At 42.4% G+C, this 25,198-nt stretch overlaps 7 protein-coding genes across 10 annotated transcripts in view; 2 read left to right on the forward strand and 5 right to left on the reverse strand.

The window, feature by feature from the left end:
• nxf4 (nuclear export factor 4) overlaps positions 1 to 25,198 on the forward strand; it is a 74,374-nt gene that overhangs the window by 19,770 nt on the left and 29,406 nt on the right. For 2 of the 3 annotated variants that reach the window (XR_010437245.1, XR_010437244.1), the window contains 2 exons: positions 20,997 to 22,241; positions 22,319 to 23,066. Coding sequence is in view for 1 of the 3 variants with exons in the window: in XM_064691099.1 (XP_064547169.1) it covers positions 21,022 to 22,241; positions 22,319 to 22,826 (1,728 nt within the window). In the remaining 2 variants the exon portion in view is untranslated. Of the gene's footprint in view, positions 1 to 20,996; positions 22,242 to 22,318; positions 23,227 to 25,198 lie in introns of those variants that run through there. The other variant, XM_064691099.1, reaches the window with a different exon arrangement.
• Os-C lies at positions 1,672 to 2,303 on the forward strand. Its single transcript, XM_064691171.1, has 2 exons — positions 1,672 to 1,813; positions 1,871 to 2,303. Exons 1-2 carry the CDS (start codon positions 1,724 to 1,726, stop codon positions 2,231 to 2,233), a joined length of 453 nt encoding a protein of 150 aa, XP_064547241.1. The 5' UTR covers positions 1,672 to 1,723; the 3' UTR covers positions 2,234 to 2,303.
• On the reverse strand, positions 2,873 to 3,564 carry Sfp84E (Seminal fluid protein 84E). The gene is made up of 2 exons (XM_064691183.1): positions 3,474 to 3,564; positions 2,873 to 3,409 (listed from the first exon to the last, which is right to left on the reverse strand). Exons 1-2 carry the CDS (start codon positions 3,474 to 3,476, stop codon positions 2,966 to 2,968), a joined length of 447 nt encoding a protein of 148 aa, XP_064547253.1. The 5' UTR covers positions 3,477 to 3,564; the 3' UTR covers positions 2,873 to 2,965.
• Positions 12,222 to 13,627, reverse strand: LOC135434547 (very long chain fatty acid elongase F-like). The gene is made up of 2 exons (XM_064691157.1): positions 13,064 to 13,627; positions 12,222 to 12,998 (listed from the first exon to the last, which is right to left on the reverse strand). Exons 1-2 carry the CDS (start codon positions 13,277 to 13,279, stop codon positions 12,438 to 12,440), a joined length of 777 nt encoding a protein of 258 aa, XP_064547227.1. The 5' UTR covers positions 13,280 to 13,627; the 3' UTR covers positions 12,222 to 12,437.
• On the reverse strand, positions 13,724 to 14,989 carry LOC135434538 (very long chain fatty acid elongase F-like). The gene is made up of 3 exons (XM_064691152.1): positions 14,625 to 14,989; positions 13,986 to 14,557; positions 13,724 to 13,915 (listed from the first exon to the last, which is right to left on the reverse strand). The coding sequence occupies exons 1-2, from the start codon at positions 14,838 to 14,840 to the stop codon at positions 13,988 to 13,990; spliced, it is 786 nt and encodes a 261-aa protein (XP_064547222.1). The 5' UTR covers positions 14,841 to 14,989; the 3' UTR covers positions 13,724 to 13,915; positions 13,986 to 13,987.
• LOC135434521 (very long chain fatty acid elongase F-like) lies at positions 15,564 to 16,909 on the reverse strand. 2 transcript variants are annotated; one of them, XR_010437247.1, is made up of 4 exons: positions 16,544 to 16,909; positions 15,907 to 16,490; positions 15,808 to 15,855; positions 15,564 to 15,755 (listed from the first exon to the last, which is right to left on the reverse strand). XR_010437247.1 is itself a non-coding variant. In XM_064691133.1 (3 exons), exons 1-2 carry the CDS (start codon positions 16,757 to 16,759, stop codon positions 15,909 to 15,911), a joined length of 798 nt encoding a protein of 265 aa, XP_064547203.1. In that variant the 5' UTR covers positions 16,760 to 16,909; the 3' UTR covers positions 15,771 to 15,855; positions 15,907 to 15,908. The 2 variants fall into 2 exon arrangements, 1 of the variants encoding a protein (XP_064547203.1); XM_064691133.1 differs by lacking the exon at positions 15,564 to 15,755 and having other exon boundaries at positions 15,771 to 15,855.
• LOC135434533 (very long chain fatty acid elongase F-like) lies at positions 17,045 to 18,220 on the reverse strand. The gene is made up of 2 exons (XM_064691148.1): positions 17,836 to 18,220; positions 17,045 to 17,770 (listed from the first exon to the last, which is right to left on the reverse strand). Exons 1-2 carry the CDS (start codon positions 18,049 to 18,051, stop codon positions 17,195 to 17,197), a joined length of 792 nt encoding a protein of 263 aa, XP_064547218.1. The 5' UTR covers positions 18,052 to 18,220; the 3' UTR covers positions 17,045 to 17,194.

The raw sequence follows: 25,198 nt of genomic DNA on the forward strand, positions 1-25,198 counted from the left end.
TAAAAACGATTCAAGCAAATACTTTGATTACTTACCAGCAACTGTAACAGGCAGTGTCACCGAACTCTGCAAAAAAAAATGTTGTTAAATGATATTATCGAAGCATATGTTGTTAGTTGGAGGAGCTTCTGTTATGAGCTGAGCAAGTCTGTTAAGTGGCCCTTACCATAGGCGGCGTATAATGTGGCAACACCAACAGCGTGCGCGGCAATTTTCAAAGTTGTAACTCAATATAAGTAATATATATTGCCACGTGTCTCACCTTGTTAGCAGTTCCAATGTGTTTAAGGCGCGAAAACAAATTCATTTTAATGCAGGTATTTCAAAGAATATATTTTTATATAAACTTTGTGTATAACAGTAACTGAAAAGATGGGTGGTTAACTTTTAAAATTGTATGTTGAATAATTTTTAATAATTTATTTCATAGCAAGTTGAAGTTGAAGTCCAGATATGTTTTAAATCTTTGGATACCGTATTTTATTTGTTCACCTAATTTCACTGGCTTTAAAAAAATCGGCACTATTTTTAGAGTTTGCGTTTCTTTCCGCCTTCGCTGACTGTCCGAAAGCGGGTCTCAATCAAAACTGAAACTGCATCTGCGACCGAGTCTCAAACAACTCTCGATTCCAATCAACTGCGTTGTCAACAATGTGGCTGTTGCTGCTGCTGCCGTTGCAGCAGCCGCATTTGATTTAATAATAATATTCCCACATCTACAAAGGCAGGCGCACGCTTAAATTACAATTTATGTGCCCGCGGCAATTGCCGGCCACAAACTACCTGGTCCCAATGAAGCGAACTGGAGTCGCGTCGAGTCGCATCGCATCTTACCTGAGAATGTGCGAATCGCCAAAGTTGTTGACCGCTTGGCGGCTGACTGTCTATACCCTTGCAGCGGGTATTACGATTTTGACAATGGATTTGTTTAAAGCACTGAAAGAGCTTCAAACTCATAATGCATATATGTATATTATATATCTTTCTCTCCCCGTCTCTCTCTCTTTCTCTTTCTCTATATATCTCAGAAGAAATTATTTGGTGTCGTTCGGAATTGTTCGTGTTTCGCGTCTACATCTCTGCGAATAATAACAAATAAAATAAACAAATACAAAAATATAATATTATTGCTGAATTTGAACCGGCAACCTTCCACTGGCTAGTCCGACGCTTGGACACTTAAAATGAAGCTTAGGCAATAATTAAGAGCTTCTAAGCTTCATCAATGCGTTCGTCAGTATAAACAGATGATGATCTTGAGTTTCTATAATATTTTGTTGCTCAGGCTCAAGCTGTATTGATAAAGGAGTCGCAGAACTAAATCGAATATGCCCGTGAGGGTATTCACTAGTCGGCTGTCCATTAAAAACATTGCTTTCTTCTTTTGTTTGCTTTTCTGATCTGGGCTGGGCCCGGACTGTGCACAAAAACTGCACTCGTTGGCGCATTCCATGACCAAAAAAGAGAAGCAAATACATTTTGGAGTTTGATGCTTTCAAGTTCGAACTGGTGGGTTCTTCTTGTTGACCTTTTAACATGGTCAAAAACTGTGCCGTCAACGTGCCAGCAAATATTCAGCCCTAACTTTAATTCAAAGTACGCAAATTGATCAATTTGATGGCATTTTGTGACATGCAAAGCCCATTGAAATTAATCCCATTAAAACAAAGCCGCGACTGGGGCCTATAAATGTGGCTGTCCAGTCTGACAGATCGCAAGTTCAATGGCAATCCATGTGGGACATCAGCTGCTCTTTGCAGCGCTCATCCTGCTGCTGCAGCTGTGCATTAGCCCGACCGAGGCCCGGCCAAAGGTAATATAAACTAGAGCAGAGAGCAGCTCTTAATTAACAAAAACCATTCGAACTTAGGAGCCTGAGAATGATGGCGATGGCATGAACAAAGCTCAGGGCGATGGCGATGACGACGATGATTCCTCTTCGGAGGAAACCGTTGAGGATTCGGATGATGGCCGCGGACTACGACGACGGCGTCGCGATGCCAGCCAGATGGCTGAACGTGGCATCCCGGGCCTGCCCGATCCCGCAACAATCATCAAGTTAGCGCAACTCTTTCAATCGGTGGGCGAGCAGATTGTGCCCATTCTGCTAGAAGCCATCCTGCCCGCCAGCGATCCGTCTGGGGAACGCAGGGCCAGGGACTTGCAGCTACTGAAGAACTTTAAGCGCACTCTGGAGGTATATTCCGATGAGTTGCAGCAGCACGCTATGTAATTCGATTCAACCTAAAACCATAGTTGAGCGGCAATAAATTTGTCCACTGTTTAATTTCAAAATAAGAAAAGCCGCTGGTTCGAGTCCACAGTTCACGGAAACCCAGTTTTGTGGTTTGAATCCGGTTTCGACACACGGATTCGCATTTGAAAAGAAGCCGGCAATAAATTCGTCAATTGTTCAATTTCAAAATAGGAAAAGTCGCTGGTTCGAGTCAACAGTTCACAGTAACCCAGTTTTGTGGTTCGATTCCTGTTGCGTCACACTGATTCGCATTTGAAAGGAAGCCGGCAATATATTTGTCAATTGTTTAATTTCAAAATAAGAAAAGTCGCTGGTTCGAGTTCACAGAATCCTGTTTCGACACACGGATTCGCATTTGAAAGGAAGCCGTCAAAAACCTGCCCAATGTTTTCAATTTCAAAATAAGAAAAGTCGCTGGTTCGAGTCCACAGTTCACAGAAACCCTGTTTTGCGGTTCGAATCCGGTTTCGACACACCGATTCGCATTTGAAAAGAAGCCGGCAATATATTCGTCAACTGTTCAATTTCAAAATAGGAAAAGTCGCTGGTTCGAGTCCACAGTTCACAGTAACCCAGTTTTGTGGTTCGATTCCGGTTTCGACACACCGATTCGCATTTGAAAGGAAGCCATTTGATTTATTTTTTGTGACAAATTGTCTCTGCTATAAGCAATTTTTGAATTTGAGAAATGAAACTGAAATTTCCGGCTTATAGGTCGCTCGTATATATGAAAAGGCTGTGGAAACCCTTCAGTTTCTGGCAACTGCGTTCGACCTTATCTAAAATGTAGTCTAGTAGCAAATCAATGGTAGTCGGCAGATCGGTGCCGCAATACAGATTGCCGGCTACAATGGTGGGCACGAGGGGCTGCATTTCGGTTACATTGCATACCGAGTCCAGGCGTTCCGTAATAGCCTTCACAATGGCCTTAATCACCTCATAATCCAAAAAGTTCCACCTGAAAATCGTCTCACAATATTTGAAAAAGGGCGGAGTTTCTGTTGTCGGGGGGACAGTTGTCGTGGAAATCCCTTTTGGCTTCGGCTTCGGTTTGCCCTTACCCTTAGCCTTGCCCTTGGCCTTAGTCATAGCCTCGTCCTCTCCCAGGACTTGGAGCAGCAGCAGGCACAGCACCAAAATTATTATGACACGCTGTCAAATATTGAAGAGGAAACTCCATTAGTGGCCGCTAACTAGCTCCTTTAGTTCAACTTACCATATTGCTAGAGAGTCGACTGTGTTATGCAGCTATGGCTGAAATGATAGACATGGAAGTGGACATTTTCTTAAACCATATTCAATATAATTATATGCATGTTTGTTCCGCTGATTAGTTGAAGCTCTAAAGTTCTGAAAAACATTTGATTTCTTTTTATTTGTTGTTCGAAGTTCTTTAAAATATTTTCTTAAATAAAATTTTCGAATTTTCGTTACATTTGCTGTGCAAACAGTTTTCTCTTTTGCAGTTTCGGGTACTTTCAGCAAGTACTTAAGAAGTTTTTGAGAATTTCAAGCAAATATAAATATCAATATAAATTATGCCTGAAAGTATGCACCAGTAAAAACTGTTATAATTGCTGTCCGTAGTAAATTACCGCAATTGTGTATGGCGCTGCACTTTGGCTGTGCTGCTTTTAAGCAACAGAGGGCGCTGCCGCGAGTGTAATCATATTTCATATTGTTTTTATGCCCTGAACCCATTTAAATGCTTAAAAAGGGGGTTTTGCAGGCAGAAGGAAGCATTTTGGATATATATATATATATATATATGTATACTAGCGGCTATAACCCGGCCTTGCCAAAAAAAATCTTTGAAATGCATTTTCCCCCAAAGGAGTTTAGATTTTGCGAAAAATGTGAAACTCGTCTCAAATGATTTTTCTTATAGATCTTTGGAAATGAATTTGAGCGCGAAACGTCACCCACCAAATCTTTGACCTCCATTTCCACCAAGGAGGAATGGATTTTCCCAAAGGTGTGAAACATCCCTCAAATGAATTTGAACAAAGATCTATGAAAATGAGTTTGGGGCCGATCGGATGGTAAACAAAAAACTTTCATACAACCGTTTTCCGCTGTTGCGGGTGGAATTTCCCAAATCGCTGAAATACGTATTAAATAAGTTCTTAGGTAGAGCTTTGAAAATAAGTTTGAAGCAAATCGGACACAACTTAAAACTTCGCCCAAAAAATCTTTAAATCGCATTCCCCCCGAAGAAGTTTGAATTCTGCGAAAAGTGTGAAACACGTCTCAAATGATTTTTCTTATAGATCTCTGGAAATGAATTTGAGCGCGAAACGTCACCCACCAAATCTTTGACGTCCATTTCCACCAAGGAGGAATGGATTTTCCCAAAGGTGTGAAACATCCCTCAAATGAATTTGAACAAAGATCTTTGAAAATAAGTCTGAGGCCGATCGGATGGTAAACAAAAAAGTTACATACAAACGTTTTTCGCGATTTTGCCACACTTGCGGGTGGAATTTCCCGAAACCCCGTCTTAACGTGCACCTACATCACATAAGGTAGCTACAGTGAAAATTTCAGCTTCCTAGCTCTTACGGTTTGGGCTGTGCGTTGATCACCAATCAGTCAGTCAGTCAGTCAGGACAAACAGTTTTATATATAGAGATTATTAACAAGTTCACTACTACCTAATATTGGCAGCTTAAGCTAGCTATATACGGGAATAAGAAATTTAACAAGACTTACTGCTAATTAGCCTAAGGTATACAAGGTTAAGGCTATAAACCGAAAAGTTTTGAATTCTGCAGATGATATCAATGAGTTTTGTCTTAGAGAATCCTATCAGGTAGATCCTCTTTGAGTCTTCTCTTTCTTGCCCTAGATAGACAACCCCCAGAAATGGGGCACCTAATTCTTGTTCTACCAAGAGAGGCAATGCACCTTGCTAGCGGGTTGGGATGGGAGCGAAGACGCTCAAAGTATCTTTTGACGGATTGGCTCCTAGGTCTCTCTCTTGATGTCCCTAGCACGCATATACCCAGCAGCGTTATGTTACATATCCAACTAAGAATCTTACTCTGTGCGACTCTTATTTTGTTGGGGTGGATTTTACGGCAATCCCGTACATTTGCAGAATAAGTTTATCGTTTTCTTGTTAAGATCTCCTCCCATTTTTAATGCATTGATACATATTTATTTCGAGTCATAGTTTTTCAGAACTTGTTGGTTTTCGCATAGTTTATACAGATGAAGAATTCTTAAGGGTAGAGTCTTGCGCTTGGGTATATGCATATTTTTCTATGCATTATTTAAATCTTGAAAATGTCACATAGATCGGACTATGAACACCGAAGTTAATCAAGAGCACATTTTCCATAGCAAAAGAAAGAGGAAGCCAACGTTTTGTGTGTGTTATTTGGGGTATTTGTGTGTGTATCGGCAGTTCGGGGCTGGACTTAAGGTATATCCTAGTGTAGCACTGCCTAGCCTAGGAACCGAATCCTGTTCAATTAATATTCTATTTCTGCTTATACAACTGGGAATGTAAGGAGTCTGACCTATAAATAGATTCCTAATCGGGGCAATTTGATAGTTCTGAGCATCTTAACTTTTGCCTTGCCCGCTTTGCTATTTCCGTTTATTGCACTGGCGCCTTTTACGTGGGCTGCTTGTCTCGTGTGCAATAAGATATCTGCTGCTGCTGTTGCTGCGGCAGCCACCAAGTTGACAGCTTGCAACTGACAACTTGCAACTGGCGGCAACCACAACAACAACAACAGCAACAACGGAGACTCAGTCTTAAGTGAATTGTTGTGTTGACAAAGTAAAGAGAGGCAAAGTAAAAGTTAATATGCTGCACTGTGTGGTGGGGCACTCAAGTATTTAAACATTTGCCCGCTTGTAATTTGAGCTGGATGCTTGAGCGTTACGAGTATCTATTCGTATTGCTGCTAGGATGCGGACGCAGTCACATCCTGTCGAGCCGGGTAGCCCTGCTCAAATCTGGCTATTTGTATCTTTAAGATACTTTTGCTGTTCCATTGCAGTGTCTCGTCTTTTATTTGTTGAGCAACACAATTTCGTGACTTTGTTGTTTATTTTCTGCTTTTTCTTTCACATTTCGTTTGGCCCGCCGCTCGACATACATAATGCATGTGCTCGGCCTCACCTCACCTCACCTCACTTCACCTGAACTGAGCAACTTGTGAATGCAGTTCGCTTAAAATGGCTAAGCAAATATGCTGGAAAAACTCTTCACTCTTGCTTTGGCTTGGGTCGGCTTAGCTGAGTTCAATACTAATTTGTGTTCAACACTTTGCTTCTTGGAGTGCCAACTGGCGGCGGAACTTCCTTCCTTGTCGCTCGTTTGGCTCGAACCCGCCTAAGATAGCACAGAGATCGCATCATCGACAACGGCAAATACATAAACACAAGCTGAACAAGTGAACATGAAAGGAGATATAATAAGACAACAACAAACAGCAAGACTCCTGTGCCCGACTAGCTTATACCCTCGATGCCAGATCAATATCCAAAATTCATTCTAACATAACTTCTGTGTTAATTCTTTGATTGTATGCAAATGTTCAGGGCTTAAAGATGACATTAATATGTGTGTATTCTAGCTCTGAAACTCTGAGAGATGTGCTCGAAAAACCTAGACAATAAGCGATATATATCGATTTCGGATAAATAAGTTTATTTACTTGATCTTTGTGTTATATATAATGGGAACTTTTCAGCTTAACGACTTGTCTGTCAAGAATATATATATATACATATACATATATATATATGTCTCTTTCTGACTGACACCGCAATATACCCTTTTGCAGCCTATTTTTATAGGGCATCTAAAAAGCAGCAAGTAAAAAGACTTCGCACAATGCTCTCGAGTGTTTTCTTTATAAACAGAAAACTTAATGATGTTGATTTAGTAGAACAGCCAACTGCTGCCCCGCTGCCCGGCTGCCCCTTGCCCCGCCTTGCCTATTTCCACTTTATGGGACCTCAGACACACATTTTCATAATATATATGGCACAATATGTTTCACTCGCTGCGTTCAACACTTTGAAAGTTTTGTCCTCACCCTCTCTCTCCTGCTCAGTCCCAGTCCCATTTCCAGACAGACGCAGCGCTATTCCCGCTCTGGCTCGTCAGTCAACATGATTTGCAAGTTATACAAATTCATTCAGCCGATGAGGAAGACCAACACCAAGACCAAGACCAAGACCCAGAGACCACGACCAAGACCACGACTTGGCCCAGGTTCTGGCCCGCATGTCTGCTTCATTAACACGTCTTTAGAGTTCTGGCTACGCTTCTTATGCCCGAATGCTCTATAAAGAGCGGCTGTCTTAGTTGTGTGAGCGTACAAGAGACATGTGAATATTTTATGCAGATTGGTAAAAACTGGTAATAACTGGTCTATACGCTGCATCAGTTGCACGGAATTTTAGATATCGAACCCCCTTAAAGAAAATATTTTTTATATTTAAACAGAAACTTTATTTTTGTGTAACTGATCCCAGATCAGGTTAATTATTCCAGTATTCCAAGGCTCTATTCACTTTGGGAACTTTTGGTTTGAAAAGCTCTTCTTTACTTCTTTCCCAACATTCTCTAGACATATCATCGCATTTGTTCAGATTTATCGGCTAGCATATTTTGTATGCAAATCAATTGCAGAGCGTTCAATGGTCGTTATGACATTTATCACTTGTGTTTTACAATGTCTTGTGAATTTTACAGAGTTGAGGTGTAAATTGCTTTGCCTTTTTCAGAGTATTTTCAGTGTTTGGCAGCGTTTGCGTTTGCCCTGTTTGTCTGTCAACCGCAGCCACAATTAGTTGGGCTGCACTAAAATATGATTAGGAGTCGTTGCAGAACTTTGTCTGCAGCACGAAAATAAAATAACCGGCAAAAGCAATTGATGAGCGGGCACACGATATTCCTTTGGGGCCCGGGGCCAAAGACAAACTGCGTTAATTAGATTGCCGACAGTCCTGAAGAGATATCAGCCAGGAGGCGTTGGCTATGAGAAATTGATGCAATGCGTGAGATAATGCAGCGCTGGAACTTGGGTGGAAAACCGGGCTCGATCCGCAGCTGTCGGGGCCGATTGTAATGCAAAATGCCAAGCAATATTAGAAAGGAAGCGAGTGGCAGACTGGCAGAGGCCATTATAGAAAACCTGCCAAATGAGTGAACCTATTCAGAGAGAGGGAAACAGAGAGAGAGAGAGAGTGAGAGAGTGAGAGAGAGAGACAGCAGACCTGGAACAAGGAACAAGTTGAGAAACTACTTAGGCTGGGAATCGCCTTCAGGCCGACAGGCACGTCCTTCACCCAGCGATGTCAACGGCTTGGAAATAATTTGCGCTTGAATGGCAAACCACAGCCCAGTTTTCCAACTTCCCTCCGCCCCCCGTCATGCCACACCCCAACTTAGTTGCAACCCCTAAAGAAATTCCATCAGCTGCATTTTGCAGTTTAAAAAGCTTTTTGTGTGCCAGGAAGTTTGCTTGCTACCTTTTGTTGACTGGCAGCCAGAGCCAGAGCCAGAGCCACAGCCAGAGCCAGAGCCAGCCAGAGGGGCAGCCAGTGCAACTGACATTAGTCGTGCAATAAGTAGACAGCCCTCAGTGACACATGTTTCCATGTGGCAGCAGCCACAGCCAAGCCAGGCCAAGCCCCAGTCTCAGTCCCAGTCCCAGTCGCAGTGACAGGCCAAGACAAGCCTCAGCCCAAGACCAAGATCCTACTCCTAGTAGTCCGTGCCTGTCTGCATTTGGCTGCTAAACTTTTTGCTTGCCATGCCAGACACGTTGACAAAAGACGACAACAACAGCAACAGCAACAACAACCACAACAACATTTCCAGCAACATAGACATAGACGAATTTATGCTAATCAGTTGGGATGCCTGCTCGGAGCACGAGGGTCGCTTTGTAACACTCCAAACTTGAATATTTAATTTGAGTATTTCTTGTGAAATTTGAAATCCTTGTAAACTCCGAGTTTTTTTCTTTGTAAAATAACTATGTGATCTTGAGATAACTAGCTGAGAATGCTTTAAAGGGAAAACCTAGCGATATGAGAAAAAAACAGTCTGTCGAAGATTAAATACCCTGCGACACGCGTAGCATTTGATAAGGTGGTTCAAGTTATCGTCAAGAAGTTGGCAATGAATATGATTTGGTGCTCGATATTCGAAAGGGGTTTAGTCAAAAGGTTCAGGTAATGCTCGTAAGCTGCCCGGCATAGTTAGAACATCTTGAAAAAGGAAGATTATATAAGGAAGATTATTATTTCAATAGTTGAACTAGAGCTATCAGATATATTCTTACTAGAACTCTTCTGATTAAAGTTCTCAATAACTGTTTAAGATAATATTTTGAAAAACCACACCTATGACCGATTCTTTCTATAGAGCTGTTTATTATAGAGGTCCCATGTTGATAATATGGTCGTCCGTTTCGGTCGACATGGACAAAGGAAGGCTGTTTTTTTCAGAGTTGACAGGCTTAAGAAACAGACAGTCTGATCAATAAAATGTATTCCTTATAGGGTCTGCATTTGTTATAATTCTTTCCATATCAAGAGGTTACTCGGCGTTGCTGGGGTATGTTTTTGATTAGATCTCGTTCAATGTAGCAACAAAAGTTTTAATTATCGCATTATATTATTGTTTATTGGGCTATCCCCTTCGAATGTGGGTCGCTGTCCAATTTGATTGCCGACGTTGCCTTCTGCTCGCTGGCGAATTATAATGAGGCCTATCAGGGATTTGGGCTGTGTGTGTCCTGGCAAACGGGGAGTGGCAGACGGGAATATTTAGTTGCCTGGCAGCATTAGATGGAATCCTCTCAGTGCGCACACTTCACGCACCAATTAAGTTCAATTTTCGATAGAATAGGAAAAACGCGATGAGCATATTTAGAGATAGAATGGGGACTGGGACTGAGACCCGGTCAGGGACTGCCTCGCATTGGAATTGACATCATTTGCCGTTAAAGAGCCAGAAATTGCGACGAGGGTTGCGCTTACAATTACGTGAACGTGTGTGCGACGAGTCGGATGCGAATTGGTATCGGATTCAAGACTGAAACTCGGTATGGGCTCTGCTCGGCCATGGGTGGGAAATGGGCTCAAGTGCCAGCAGGCGGCATTATAAGCACATTAAATTCTAAAGGCGCAGTCGAAGCATGTCTGAAATGCTGAAAGAGTCGGCTGCTTAGCGCGACGCAAGTGCTTTTTATTATGCGATATTTGAAATTTGCGCATGTACTCTCGTATTATTATTGAATATCATTACCTAAATCGCAACAGCAGCAGCAGCAGCAGCAGCAGCAGCAGCAGCTGCCCCCCGTACGTGAGGGTGACTCAAAACAACTGAAAACAACTAACTGCGGGTCGCGTTATGAACTGCTTGCTGTACTCTCTCAACAACTCCAAAGTCAAAGTCAACAGCAAAAATTAAATACAGAAAAGAAAACAACAGCTACTTATCATAAAAAAGTCGAAGAGTGAATACCCTTAATGAGAGCTGAAAATAAACCTATACTGAGGAATACACAAGGTCTAAGGCCTAATAGTTTATAGAAAACAAATCCATCTTGGGATATGATTTTCCAAGATTCATTCGAAGATTATAAGACCAATAGGCTCCTAACTTGGTATGTTGGTTTTCACTTAGCACAGATTAGGAATATTTATTTTCTTGTATACATACTACTAATAATACTCAATTATCTAGTATAAATTTCCTTACTTTATTAATAACTTTTTTCGTTCTCTTTTTCCTATTAATTGTATTTTCTTAAATAATATAGTAAATTAAGATTATTCTTAATTTTTACTTAAAAATACTATTTTCTCTACTAACACCTTCCTTCTAAGTTTTTGGCTCTAATAAAGTCAGTGTCAAAATTAGCTGTGAAAAGGGGGATAGTTAGCCGGACGGGCAAATAAAACACCTCCAGCGGTGGGTGATGCTATTAGAAAATTGTGTATTCTAATTAGGCTTTTAGCATTTAATTTTCATAATTAGATGTATTAAAGAATTGGAAAGATACTTGTTTTTGTCGAGCTTTAATTATAAGTCTGACACCTTGCGCTTTGGTATATACACTCAGTTGGGCCTTAACATTTTTTTACGATCGGACTGCAAGCACCGAAGCTATTTATTCAGTTAAAAAAGGTGCGCAGCCGCTGAAAATTGACTTCAGAATGGCACATGGTATGCCAAAAGTAGAATACCTTCTTTTAGGGTATACACAGAAAAAAAAAAAGAAACGCACACACTGAACTTAACTCAACTGGGCACATTATCAGCGCCCCCAAAGCCCGCAATTTCGCTGCGTTTAGTGGTTTAATTTTTATGTTGCAATTTTTATGGCATTTCGTCGAGAGACCGACCGAAGACTTCTGTCCCCATATGCCGTTTGGGAGGTGCCCCCAGCGGTTGCTGCTGCTGCCTGGTAGCTGATGATGGTTGCTTTTTAAGTGCGCCCTGGCACAATGTGGTTTTCTTTTACTTTTTTTTTGTTGTTGTTGTTGTTGCTTTTTTTTTATGGTCTTCTTCTGGGGCTACGTTTTATGTTTCATCTTTTGAGTGCGCGTCGTTTGTTGTTTGCTTTCGAGTTTTTGAGTTTTAAGCAGCTTCTTTTTACTTTATACTGGGAATACGTAAGTACTTGTGCCTTTGTCATTTGTCTGTGCATTTGACTTAATTGCTACATTTTGCATATTTACTAGAAAACATTTTGTGTTGGCTCATTAAAGGGCATGCACAAGGCCTGGATTCCAGGAAACACTCGAAGAAAAATGCAGTTCCTAATTCCACTGGAAGGGAATGGAATCGCATTCATGCCGTGCTTTATATGAACCATTCTATATAGAATTTAGTCTATATACACGCTAGGAAGGAAGACAGGAAGCAGATTAAGTGCTTAGTCATTAACAAGATGGTTTTTCTTTTTAATTTCAAGCAAATTTTTATTATGTTTACAAAATAGTTTGAGTATTGTTTATAAATCTTGTAAATATTAAGGTGTTTCGGGACTAAAACCAAAAATGTGCTCTGATTAAGAAATTTCGATTTGGGCCGGATTGTGTCAAAATTTGTACTTTATTTTAATTCCAATTAATAAAACAGTGCGCTCGAGCATACGACTAGAAAGAAGATACCATAAAAACTCGACGCTAGGAATCACTCCTGCTTGTTCTTCTTTGGCAGAATGTAGGTGTGCACATAGAAATTGCTGAACATGATGAACATGACCGTTCCCATGAACAGAACCAGGGCAACTGGGTAGAGGGAGAGTTTACAGCTGGGCTGATTTAAAGTCCAAATACTGTGCGCTATCACAATCAGGAATTGAAGCATTTGCATGATGGTGATGTACTGCTTCCACCAGCGGTTCTGCTTCACAGACTGGCTCTGGGACGATATGTAATAGTAGATGTACATCACGCAATGCACGAACACATTAAGATAGCCCGTCAGCACTAAATGTCCACCATAGCCATAGAATCGGAGTCCACTGTAGACGGCCAGTACCATGGCCGCGTGGTGCCCGACGTGCAGCACCGAGGCCTGCCTGTAGTTCTTGCGCAGCACTATGAAAACGGTGTCCAGCAGGTCGAGTATCTTGTTGAGGAAGTACGCATAGGCCAGGACGCGCTCCACTTTCTTAAAGGGATTGTCCGGTGTCAACACCATTATACATTCTATGTCATAGGGTCTTATCACAAAGATGCCGAATGTAGCCTGCATTAGAGCACATCAAAAGATTAGATAGAACGCGCATTAAGTCGATCGGGCTGGCCACTTACCAGCAAGAACAGAGTGCCATTGTACACGATTTGTATCAAATTGTAGACCTTGAGTACGGCTCGAAGATCGTAGGGTGCTCGGTTGGCCATGAAAAGGCGCCCCAGCTTAAGCACAAAAAGCAGATAGCCAGTCACTATTAAAATCACTGGCCATGGGCCAACAGCCAGTGGAAGCTGGACGGGATCTGCAGGCGGCCTATTGAAAACCTCAAACATATCGATAATTATTTGTGCTTTCTACCACGTCCCGAATTTGCGGTTGTTCGATGTAAAAGTTCTGGTACGACTAGTTTTAAATTTATTTAATTTGTTCTTTATATTCCATTCAGTTGCCAAATAGAATTCGAAAATTTAGTGCACATTGCACGTTCGCTTAATTTATTGGGCACCATCAAATCCTACTGAATAATTCCCCTGACGTGAATATTTGCCTTTAATTATGCGCCTTTTCGTGTGCTTTACATACCAGACGTATGCCTACGTATACATATCTAAAGTTCAACAATTTAGCTTAGTTACAATGCAATTTTATTTGCAGTTTAAATTCAAGTTGAGACTAAAGTTGTCTTCCGGGTGCCAAAGATTAAATACCTACCTGCTGCAGAGAAAGGAGAGTTTTTTTGCTTCTTTTTCTCTATATATACCGATCAGGCTAAGATATTCCAAAAACAATATATAGAATTTTAATGTCGTTACCGAGTCACTAATTGATTAGTTTTGACAAAGCTAAAGTATTTAAAATAGTCCGCGGCCTGATCATTCGATTAAGCTAAGAACTCAGTTACGTTTGTTTAAAAGCTACGAGTTAAAATTAAATTAAATTTAGCTGTGCCCCAAACCCAGCACTAAGCCCTGAAAAACAGAAAGATGATTTAATTGAATATTATTAAAAAACACACAAAAAATAAATTATATTATTCACCTCTAGTCATTGATCTGCTTCTTCTTCGGCTTGGCCAGTATGTAGGCGTGTGTGTAGAAGTTGGCAAACATCAAAAACAGGGCAGTCGCCGCCAGAAGTGACATTTGGGTCAGTGCCTTAGGTACCTCACATTTTGGCTGCATTAGGGTCCAAATGGTGTGCGCAAATACAATCACGAACTGAAGCATCTGCAATATGGTTATGTACTCCTTCCACCAGAATCTCCGCTTTGCAGGCGGAATCTGCGATGAGATGTAGTAGTAGCTATACATCACAACGTGCACGAAGAGGTTGAGGACACCCGCGACTATGAGGTGGCCACCATAGCCGTTGAACCGAATCACAAAGTAACCCGTGATGGGCATGTACAGATGATGCAGCAGATGCAGACACGAGATCTGTTTATAGCTCTTTCGCAACACTATGAAAATGGTGTCCAGTAAATCGAAGTACTTGTTGATATAGTACGCATAGGACAGGACGCGCTCCACCCTCTTGAAGGGATTGTCCTGTGCCAGCACTGTTATACAATTCAGGTCAAAGGGTCTTACCACAAAGATTACGTATATAGCCTGCATTAGTGGAAGTAGTAGTATAAAGCAGTTAAATCAGTTCAAAACGATCGAGCAGCCCACTTACCAGCATAAACAGAGTGCTATTGTACACGATTTGCAACAAATTGTAGACCTTGAGTACGACTCGAAGATCGTAGGGTGCTCGGTTGGCCATGAAAAGGCGCCCCAGCTTAAGCACAAAAAGCAGATAGCCAGTCACTATTAAAATCACTGGCCATGGGCCAACAGCCAGTGGAAGCTGGACGGGATCTGCAGGCGGCCTATTGAAAACCTCAAACATAGCGATAATTATTTGTGCTTTTTACAACCTTCCGAATTTGCGGTTGCTCGATGTAAAAGTTGTGTTACGACTAGTTTTCAGTTTAATTGGTTTGTTCTTCAAATTCCACTCTGCTGCTAAATAGAATTCGGAAATTCAGTGCACATTGTACACTCGCTTTGAATCCTATTAAATAATTCCTCATTAGTGAATACAGGGTGAGGCAGAAGTTAACATCCGATGTTATTTGATTATGTTTACATATCTTAAATTTGTTTCAATCTTGAATACTTAACTTGAGGAACATGGAACACAGCATATCGCCGCGTATTCTTTATTTAGCCTTATTTCACTGTCAACATTTCTTACATTTTTTGATAATGTCAATTATGTTGCTTGTACGTTTTCCCATAAGAAACATTTAACATTTAAAGATGGCCAAGTCTCGCAAGGAGTCCATTAAATGGAGCCCCTACTCCGAGGCCGTTTTGTTTGCTGTTTATTCAAAGAAGCGTTACTTTTACCATTGACATGTTACCGACAACTGACACTTGCTAATGGAATCCCAGAATGTGAAGTTCGTAAATGTAACATATTTAAAACATACTGGAATCAGGCTCTAACATTTAACTTCACGAATGTATAAAAACATTTAGCTTTTGTTTTTTCAACACCCTGTATTAAATACCAAGCCTATGTGACTTATTCATATATGAAATTGCTGAAATATCAGCTTTTGAGCTAAGTTACAATGAAAGTTTATTTACAGTTTAAGATCAAGTTGAGCCGAATAACAAGAGACATTTAGAATATATTGATATAAATATACGATATATATTTTGCTTTGCGCTTTGCTACTGTTCGATCGGAGAGTTGCGTTATCACAAACCTTGTGTTTCTCTTTCAATGAGACTTACGTTTACCAAAAACGAAGCACTGAAAGTAGTCAGATATTATGCTAAGACTTGCGTGTTTATTTAAAACCTACAACTTATACGAATATAATTTAGTTAAGCGCCAAACCCTGTATCTAACTCTGAAAAGGAAAGATATAATGTAATTGAATATAATTATATTTTTTATTCACCTTTAGTCATAGGCCACCTCTTTCTGCTTCTTCTTCTTCTTCTTAGGCAGTATGTAGGCGTGTGTGTAGAAGTTGGTAAACATCAAAAACATAGCAACTGACATGAAGAGTACCATATAGGTTAGCACTCGAGAAATCTCACATCTTGGCTGCATTAATGTCCAAATATTGTGCGCAAATATAATCAGGAACTGAAGCATCTGCAATATGGTTATGTACTCCTTCCACCAGATTCTCCGCTCTGCAGGCGGTATCTGCGATGAGATGTAGTAGTAGCTATACATAACAACGTGCACGAAGAGATTGAGGACACCCATGACTATAAGGTGGCCACCATAGCCGTTGAACCGGATCACATAGTAACCCGTGATGGGCATGTACAGGTGATGCAGCAGATGCAGACCCGAGATCTGTTTATAGCTCTTTCGCAACACTATGAAAATGGTGTCCAGTAAATCGAAGTACTTGTTGATATAGTACGCATAGGAGAGCAGACGATCTATGTTCTTCAATGGATGGTCCTGAGGCATCACCGTTATGCAGCCTAGGCTGTGAGGCCTAAACGCAGTCAGATAACAAATTGCCTGCAATTGTGTAAGCTAGAGAGATCTGATCTTTAGATTCACATCACACTTACCGCAAAGAATACCAATCCATTGTATAAGATCTGCACCAGATTATATATCTTGAGTACGACTCGAAGATCATAGGCCGTCCGCTTTGCCATGAACTGGCGCCCCAGCTTCAGCACAAAGAGCAGATAAAAAGATACTATGAGGACCATGGGCCAGGGACTGCAGGCGAGAAAGAAGCGCGTGGGATCCGCAGGCGGTCTGTCGAATATGTCAAACATAACGATAGCTAATCTTAGCCGAAATTAATGAGCATAATCTAGAGATTAATCCAATTTCTGTTTTAATTATATTTAAACGCAAATGTAAACGTGTGTGCAATATCAGTGAATAATACTTTAGAAACATTCTATATTTTAAGTCTGACAACAAGGGATACGAATTAAAACCTCGTTTTTATCGTGTATTCTGTTAAAAGTTTTGTAAATTCAAAATTTCGTGTACAGCTTTGAAGCTAAAGCCTACTTTGCTTTTGTGGTTACACCCAGTAACAATTTTTATTCAAGTTTGAGTTTACGAGAGATTCTTTATTTTCGATTTTTTTTGGATTAAGGGCGGTTCTGTGTTCCCCTTTCGCTAACAAATATACCTTAAGCCTACTTTACGGCTATATGTGTTAACCTGAACCCGCAGCAATGAATCGTATATCAACTAACTTATTTACGCTTCTCATCTGTTAGCTTCTTCCTTTTTGGCAGTATGTAGGCGTGCGCGTAGAAGTTGGCAAACATGACGAGCATTAAACTCGAAGCGGCTAGCACCAAGTAGATCACTGGACGATCTGCATTACAGTTGGGCTGCACTAGGGTCCAAATGCTGTGGAGGAACATGAGTATGAACTGGACCATCTGCATGATGGTGATGTACTGCTTCCACCAGAGATTTTGCCTGAGAGCCGGGCTTTCGGCCGAGAGGTAGTAGTAGGTGTACATCACGGTATGTACGATGACATTCAACAGTCCGACTACAATGACGTGCCCTCCATAACCGAAGAATCGTATCAGTATATAACCAGCCGTTGGCATATAGACATGATGGATCAGATGCAGCATCGTTATCTGTTTGTAGCTCTTGCGTACGACAAAGAAGATGGTGTCCATCAGATCGAGTATTTTGTTCAAATAGTACGCATAGACGAGCACTCGTTCCATGTTCTTCTTCTCGTGCTCCGGCGGCAGAATCGTGAGGCAGTTAAAGTCATATGCCTGATCCACGAGAATAAATTCCATGCTCTGTGGAAACGATGCATCATAAATTAATTGCCAAGATTAGCCCGTATAATTACGACTGCACTTACGATCACGAAGAACAGGCTGTTGTACAGGATTTGGATGACATTATAGACCTTCAGGACAGCACGCAGCTGGTAGGGCTTACGGTTCGCCATAAGCCATGGGCCCAGCCTTAGCACGAAGAGCAAATAGACAAACACTATGGTCAGAATGGGCCCTGGTCCGTTGGCCAAAGGCAGCCGAACGGGATCGGCGTAGGGTCTGTCGAATATTCCCAGCATATCTACTGCGCTTTATAAACCAACCAGCTTGTCCGTTGTCGGAGTTGCGTCTGCGATAACTGCTCCTAACTTAACTTGTCACTTGACTCGAAATTGTAGTCTCCAAGACTTTGCACTTATCATAAACCCATAATTGATTAGGCATGTCGTCTCGACTAACAGAGGCTCAAAGTCTTTGAACTTAGACTCCACCTTGTAATTCCTTAGGCGTGACTATGCGTCTACACTGAACCCTGTTGGAAGTGCTTAGTTAACAGCTTTGAAGATTTAATTAGTAGTAAGTAGTAACAAATGCCACACACAAGCACAAAATACTTAGAAGCAACGATGCAATAGCCCCACATCCGACTGGAGGGGATTGCAAGATAGTATTTCCGGCTTATAGTCGAAATGATTATCAGTTCTGCAAGCACTGTAAATTGTCATTGATTCGATTCATGGTTCGAACCAGCACCCTGCCTTAAGATTCGGCTCGTTAATCGGAAGGGTGACTCAGTCATCATGCGCCTAGATCCAAAGGATTGATTCGTAAGATGCTTTGGGAAACCTTTTATGTGGTAACTGCGGCAAACGGCAAATGCTGCCAACAGTTTTTCAGCAATTTTTCCCAGAGCTCTGCGCACTCGACTGAATAGCTAATTAGCTGGGCGCATAATGAAAAGTGCCGAATCATGATTTTTGCATAATTTTCAAAAAGCTTTTTCATGGCTTCGCTTCCTGCGGCCGCAATGCGAAGCCTTTCAACCCCCAAAACTTCAATGAAAGTGCTTCGCTTTTGATAAGAGACTGCCCCCCCCCCACCCCCCTCTCGCCGCTTTTACCGGTGCACACCTCGTCCTTGGTGAAAAGCCAGAGAGAAATCCTTTGTGCAACGCCTCACACTGACTGTCCATCAAAACGACATGGCATTATTATTATTAATAGGCATCTGGATTGGAATACGTTGTTGAGTTTGGATTCGGTTGCGGACAAGCTATTGAATTTTCCGAAAATTAATTTATGACACGCCGCACATTTTCCATTTGCCCACGCCGGCAACGTGCTATGATTATTATCAGTTTTTCCCTGTCCCTTTTCATATTGTGTGTACGTATTATTTTTAATCCATTAAACAAATGCCATGTTACGGGCCCGCCTGGTGTGTACGTGTGTACGTGTGTGTGTGTGTGTGTGTGTCCGTTATCAGTAAATGGGCAAAAGGGTCTTTGATTTGGCTGCCAGCACACAATGTGCCCGGCTCTCAGAACCAGAGCCCTATTTCTGTATTCGGGGTAGAAAGTAACGCCTCCAGTGTGTGTGTGTGTGTGTGTGTGTGTCTGCACCCAGAGAAAATATGCAGGATTTTTATTATTATTTTAAGTACAAATACTGAAATCGAGACTTTTTGAAAATTGGCAAAAATGTGTATTTAAAAACCTTTAAATTATTTAAGTGACGGAAGAAATTTATTTTCATTGCCAACTAAATTCTAAATGCTTATTTCAAGATAAATATATATATATATGTATATTTAATATTTATCAATCATAGACATTTTTTGTACATTTCACGTTTTTCTCTGAGTGTATGAGTCTGTCATGCAATCAGACAATTTTCCCCTGTTCGAATGCCTCAGGCGAGACATTTGTGTTCACGCTGAGTTATCATGCATAAAGAAATTTATCTGAGGCCAAAAGCAAAAGAAACCAATTTAATGGCATCGGGTGTAATCATTAATATCTCAACAGATATACTAGAATAGACATCTGAGTCGTGCCGATCAATTCTCAGATTTTCTATTCGATTTGCTTCAATTGTGTGTGGGATGTGATGCTACAGATGCATTCGAAATGTCGCATCGCTCGCCTGGGCTTGGAGATGATGACGATGATGATGATGATATTCACTGGACACACTTTGAGCATTCTCTGATTTGGCCATCAAAGTCAGTCGGCCATTGGTCCTTAAAGCTCACTCGCCGCCATTCACACGGCTCACTTGGCTCAATGAGCAAAGAGCTCTTAAAATAAGTACAAAAACACAGTGCACCATCCCTTTGAAGCCTGCTCTATGTTGGCCTAAAACAAAAGCGCCAAAGCAGAAAAAAGAGACCAACTAGCAGATATCCTGTAGCTTGGATCTTCGCTCTAGATTAGCGCAGAGTAAAGACTGGACTTAAGTTGGTTTTGTTTTTTATCATCCGGTTGGCTTCAGACTTAACATTTACTTGCGTTTCAGCTACCCAGCTAATGCACTCTCCTGGGTAGAGGGTATAGAAAGCGAGCAAAGCAATTTACTGGAATTACAAGAGCGTCTCTAATTGTTAAGTAAGCATAATGTGTGCAACATATGGCCAGGAGAGCTGCTTGGATGGACGTTGACTCCGCTGAATCCCTTGGCTATAATGCCACCAAAACGGGGCAGGGGCAGGGTGTGTGGGGGACTCTGCATGGGAAATTGCAGCGTATATGACAGCGACAACGAGGGGCGGTAATCGCAAATAAATTGGCAAAACGTTGGAACTGAAAAAGAATAAAGCAAATCAAGAAGAGCAGCAAAAATGTCAGCCATAAAAAGTGCTTACAAAAATATTTTATTGTTCATGTTTCCACAGTCAACAAACTGTGTATATCATTGGCTTGCATGGGAACCGGGAAACGACGGGCAGCTCAATTCAGCATTCACAATGAGCGAGCGGATGAGTAGCTGCCGGTGGGGGGGATTAGGGACAAAGTTAAATGTGCCTTCCATATGGCAAACCCTTTTATTCTGCACTGCATACAGATTTGTTACGAATTTAAATTACGTTTTCTATCAGAGAAACTAAAAAACGAAGTTTGAACCACGTTTATGTATATGCTGGTTCAATTTATTAGTTTACTATAGTTTGCAACAGCTTAATACAAATTAAGATTCTTTTTTTCGATTTTTACAAGTTGGAACTCATTTGATTTTTCTCTTTTTAGATGAGCCGAAAGCGCAAATGTCACGATGAGCAACAATGAGGAGAACAATTACCCCAACTCAGGTGCCGACACATCCCAAAGACTGAGCTCCATTGTCGTGGATCCCACCACTACTACGAGCCCAGACCAGCAGCAGAAAAAGCCACAACACAAACCCAACTATTACTATCATCGTTACGTAGGCCGTCCACATTGGCGATTTGCCGTGCCCATTAGCCCGTATGGCTGGTATCGCGTCCTGGTGTTTAGTCAGAACAGCGGGTACACCGTGAAGCAGGTGCTGGATAAGCTGCGCCTGGCCGTGGCGCCTCGGAAGTTCAGGTATTACTATCTGCATGAGGGCGGTGAGCAGGATGTGGAGCAGGATAAACGGGCCACGTTCACCTTCTATGTGGATAACTACAAACTGGCCGCCGAGCTGCAGCTGCGCGGACATCGTCCGCCGGTCGTGGGTCTGCGCGTTAACGACAGACCGCCCATGATCGCGGTGGACGAGCCGTACAGATGGAAGCTGCGCAAGGTGATAATGTCGCGGTACGATGAGAGGAAACGCTGCCTGAATCTGTGCCGCTTTTATGCGGACGATTACTGGAAGGGCGAGTTCTGTGCGCTGCAGCAGTTCGAGTGCCTTGAGGCAATTATTGACATTATGGAGCAGGAGCTGCCGCAGCTGCGACGCCTGCTGCTGGACAACAACCACCTGTGCCATCTGGGCGGCTTTCGTGGCGTTGAGCAGCGATTGCCTCGGCTGCACTGCATCTCGCTGCAGCACAACGAGCTGAAGACGCTCCGACCGCTGCGTGTCTTTCAGCGTCTACGTCTCACCGAGCTCAACGTCAAGCGGAATCCGCTGCCGCGCAACTACGAGCAGCAGCTGGTCACCATGTTTCCAGATCTGCGCACCCTCAACGGCCGTTCCGTGGCCAAACGCAGCACGTCCGTGGTCACGGTCAGTGACAGTGACAGCGACAGCAGCAGCAGCAGCAGCAGCAGCAGCAGCAACAGCGACAGCGATGTGGAGCTTGTGTCTGTCACCGAATGCAAGCCCATTATCATGCCCGAGCCGAGGGTCACGTACCTGGCGCCACATGCGCTGCCCATGCAGCTGGGCATCAGGAAGTTTGTGCGTCGCTATCTGAAGGCGTTCGACGGCGATAAAAGGGCCACGGATCTGCAGCGCTTCTATCAGGAGCACGTCCTGGTCTCACTAACACTAGCCAAGGATCGCGCCATGCTGGGCTCATGGTAGGTGCAGACACTTTATCAAATCCAAATCCAATTCCATGTCTAAGACTCTTTTTCTATGTTCTGCACCCACACAGGACCGCGCCCTATGCTGCCTATAGCCGCCAGTTGCTGGCGTGCCGGGTCGCGGCGCTGGAGATGTTCGCCTCGTGGCCGAAAACGTTGCATTTGCCGTCAACGATGACCCTGGATCTGACGCTGGTCGAGCCCCGGATGCTGTGCGTCTCCATAACGGGCAGCTTCGAGGAGAACGGCTCGCCCAACGTGCTGCGGCATTATATGCGCAGCTTTCTGCTGACCAGGACCGATGTAACGGCCGACTTTCGCATAGCCAATGAGCTCATCTATATCAGCAGAGCTGGCCGCGGCCAGCGGCAGCCGGCGCCGCTCAATCCTGTCCAGCGTAATTTGATGTGCATGCTGTCGGCGGAGACGCAGCTGAAGTCGCGCTGGAGCAGCAAATTCCTCAAGGACACCAATTGGGACTATCAGCAGGCCTTGCTGGCATTCCAAACACTCCTCCGACGACGCCAGATACCCGAGAAGGCATTCGAGGGTGATACCAAGCCCGAGCCGAGTCCATGACATCAGCTGCGCACCATATTCCCAATGTGCCCGCAGGGAAATTGAAAATTCCACAGATTATGCTGATTACATTTTATTTGAATTTGAATTTGAATTTGATGTGCGAGGGTATTACGTGTCCAACGACTATGTGATTAAGGCCGCGCCTTCCTTTCCTTCAATTATGATTTATGATTTCTTTGCTCAGTTTTCGACAATATCATCTGGAATAATACCGTAGCCATACTTTTAAAATAACTGGTAAGATCGTGAACAATTGTTAGTAATAAATATGTCCTCATACATACATACACATGTATGTATGTATATATATATGTATATATCTGTATATATATTTACGATTTGTAATTTATTTTCATCGAGATCAGTCGGAAGTACATAAATACATATGTATAACAAACCGACTGGAATTTATTGCTGTGCCCCTGCATAGGGTATTATAATTTTGTCACCGGCCCCTCTTTAACTGGATAATGCAGTGTCGAGTCTATGTAGCCATGTCCGTCCGTCTGTCCGTCTGTTTATATGCAAACTAGTCTCTCAGTTTTAACAATATCTTGGGTCAATGTACTACAGGCGGTATATATTTCAGTTTTAGCTAGATCGGACCGCTATATCATAGAAATTGACGGTCGAAAACTGGATGATATATTCTATTCTACCAAGATATTTTATTTTTAAAAATACTTGACAAAGCAAAGAATGAGTAAAAACGGCCTAAATAATCTGCTGCAGGAAAGACTCAAAGCTTTAACATAACGATCAAAATCTTATTAGCATCGGATAACTATATCATATAGTTCTAATATGAACTTTTACTTGAAAAATCAGTTTTTCTTTAATGAAAATGTCGGGAATAAAAATAGAAAGACTTTTTTTTCATACATAATTATAAATTAGCTTAAAGTAATAAAGTGCACATAACTTAGGATCAAGTAATAGCAGCTGGGGCCTTAAGCTTAATCAATACTTAATTATTGTCGGCGACCCAAAGTAATTTGAGTTAAGATCAAATCGGCGATATATTGAAGTAGGCTATAAAACAAAGAGTTTCGTCGCTTCTGAATTTGTTTAAATAGACATGTTGGTAAGCGTATCCAAAGTTCGCTATGCCATTTATTTATTTTCGTTGCTTGTTTACCTTTTTCCCCCTTCTGCCTCTGGCAGCCCAGCGCCCCGGCAGAAGTCAAACTCGAACCCTCGAAATTGGGCTTTTAACTTGTCGTTAGGGTGAATTTTTAAGCAGCTCTTTGCTGTTGTTCTGGCGGGAGGTTGGACGGACGGACGGACGGTCGGTCGTTTGGCCGGGCGTCCGGCATTCGTTCCAGCTTTGGCTGTCGGTTGAATCCCCCCCGTTACCCTGGTTGCTGTCCACCGTTGAGCCTCAGCCTCTGCCTGGCCACGCTTTATTATCTGCCCCCTTTTTTTTTTTTGTTATATTTCGTTTGTTGTCGTTGCTCGTTGCCGCTCCCCCCTTCCCGTGCCACCTTCACAGACTTCACGACGTCGACTGCATTTCATTGAGCGTAATTCCGTTGCTAATGATTTTTGGCACACGTAGCGCTACTTTCGAAATTAATGCGCTATAAAACAACAACAACAACAATAACAACGACAAGAACGGGCTGCAGCGACACTGAGAAATGGGCGCTCGGCGTATAGGAAATTGCCTTGCCAGGCGTTGGTCGAGGCTGCACTGGGTGGTGGTTGGGTTGGCTGTGGGTGTGGGTACGGGGTTGGGGTTGCGCAAATTTAATGAAACTTTCGGTTTGAATTGTTTTTCACAGCTGGACGATGTGCGGGCAGGCGGGAGGAAGTCATGTTGTGGGTAGAGACCAGGAAGTGCGCCACGTTTTTACTGATAAGAAACTTTGCCTCATGTGTTCGGCTGTGTATGCGTGTGTTTGCGGTTTCGCTTTTCCTCAGCCCTGCATAAATTTCCATATTAATTCGAACAGCCTATGGCTGATTATCAGCCTCGTCATCATCGCCGCCATCATCGCCATCATCGTCGTCATCGTTTGCGGTTTCATGTCGCACTTTTTTCGCTCGAATGTTTCAGGAATAATCTAAATCGGCATTATTTATGCATTCAGCTCGCATTCGGCACGCAGACGCCGCATGTCGAGCACTCAAATTCCTGAAATCCCCTACGACCCCCTTCTCCAACTTCGAGATACTTTCAATACGGTTTCGCATTTTAATGCATCCAAATCCATATTAATTTTGATATATGCTGCTTTGAAGCGCATATGTAAAATAAAACGGGTCAATTTGATGCCCAACTTTCGTTTCAAATTCTCGTTTCATTTCAGCTTGATTGCAAATATGCAGATGTGAGCTTTCAATTTGTTCCCAATGATACTTTCCCA

The sequence above is a fragment of the Drosophila montana genome, unplaced genomic scaffold, assembly GCF_035044405.1.
Source record: "Drosophila montana isolate Dmon_TW-CO22-7 unplaced genomic scaffold, ASM3504440v1 contig_1505_1, whole genome shotgun sequence".
Lineage (NCBI taxonomy): Eukaryota > Metazoa > Arthropoda > Insecta > Diptera > Drosophilidae > Drosophila > Drosophila montana.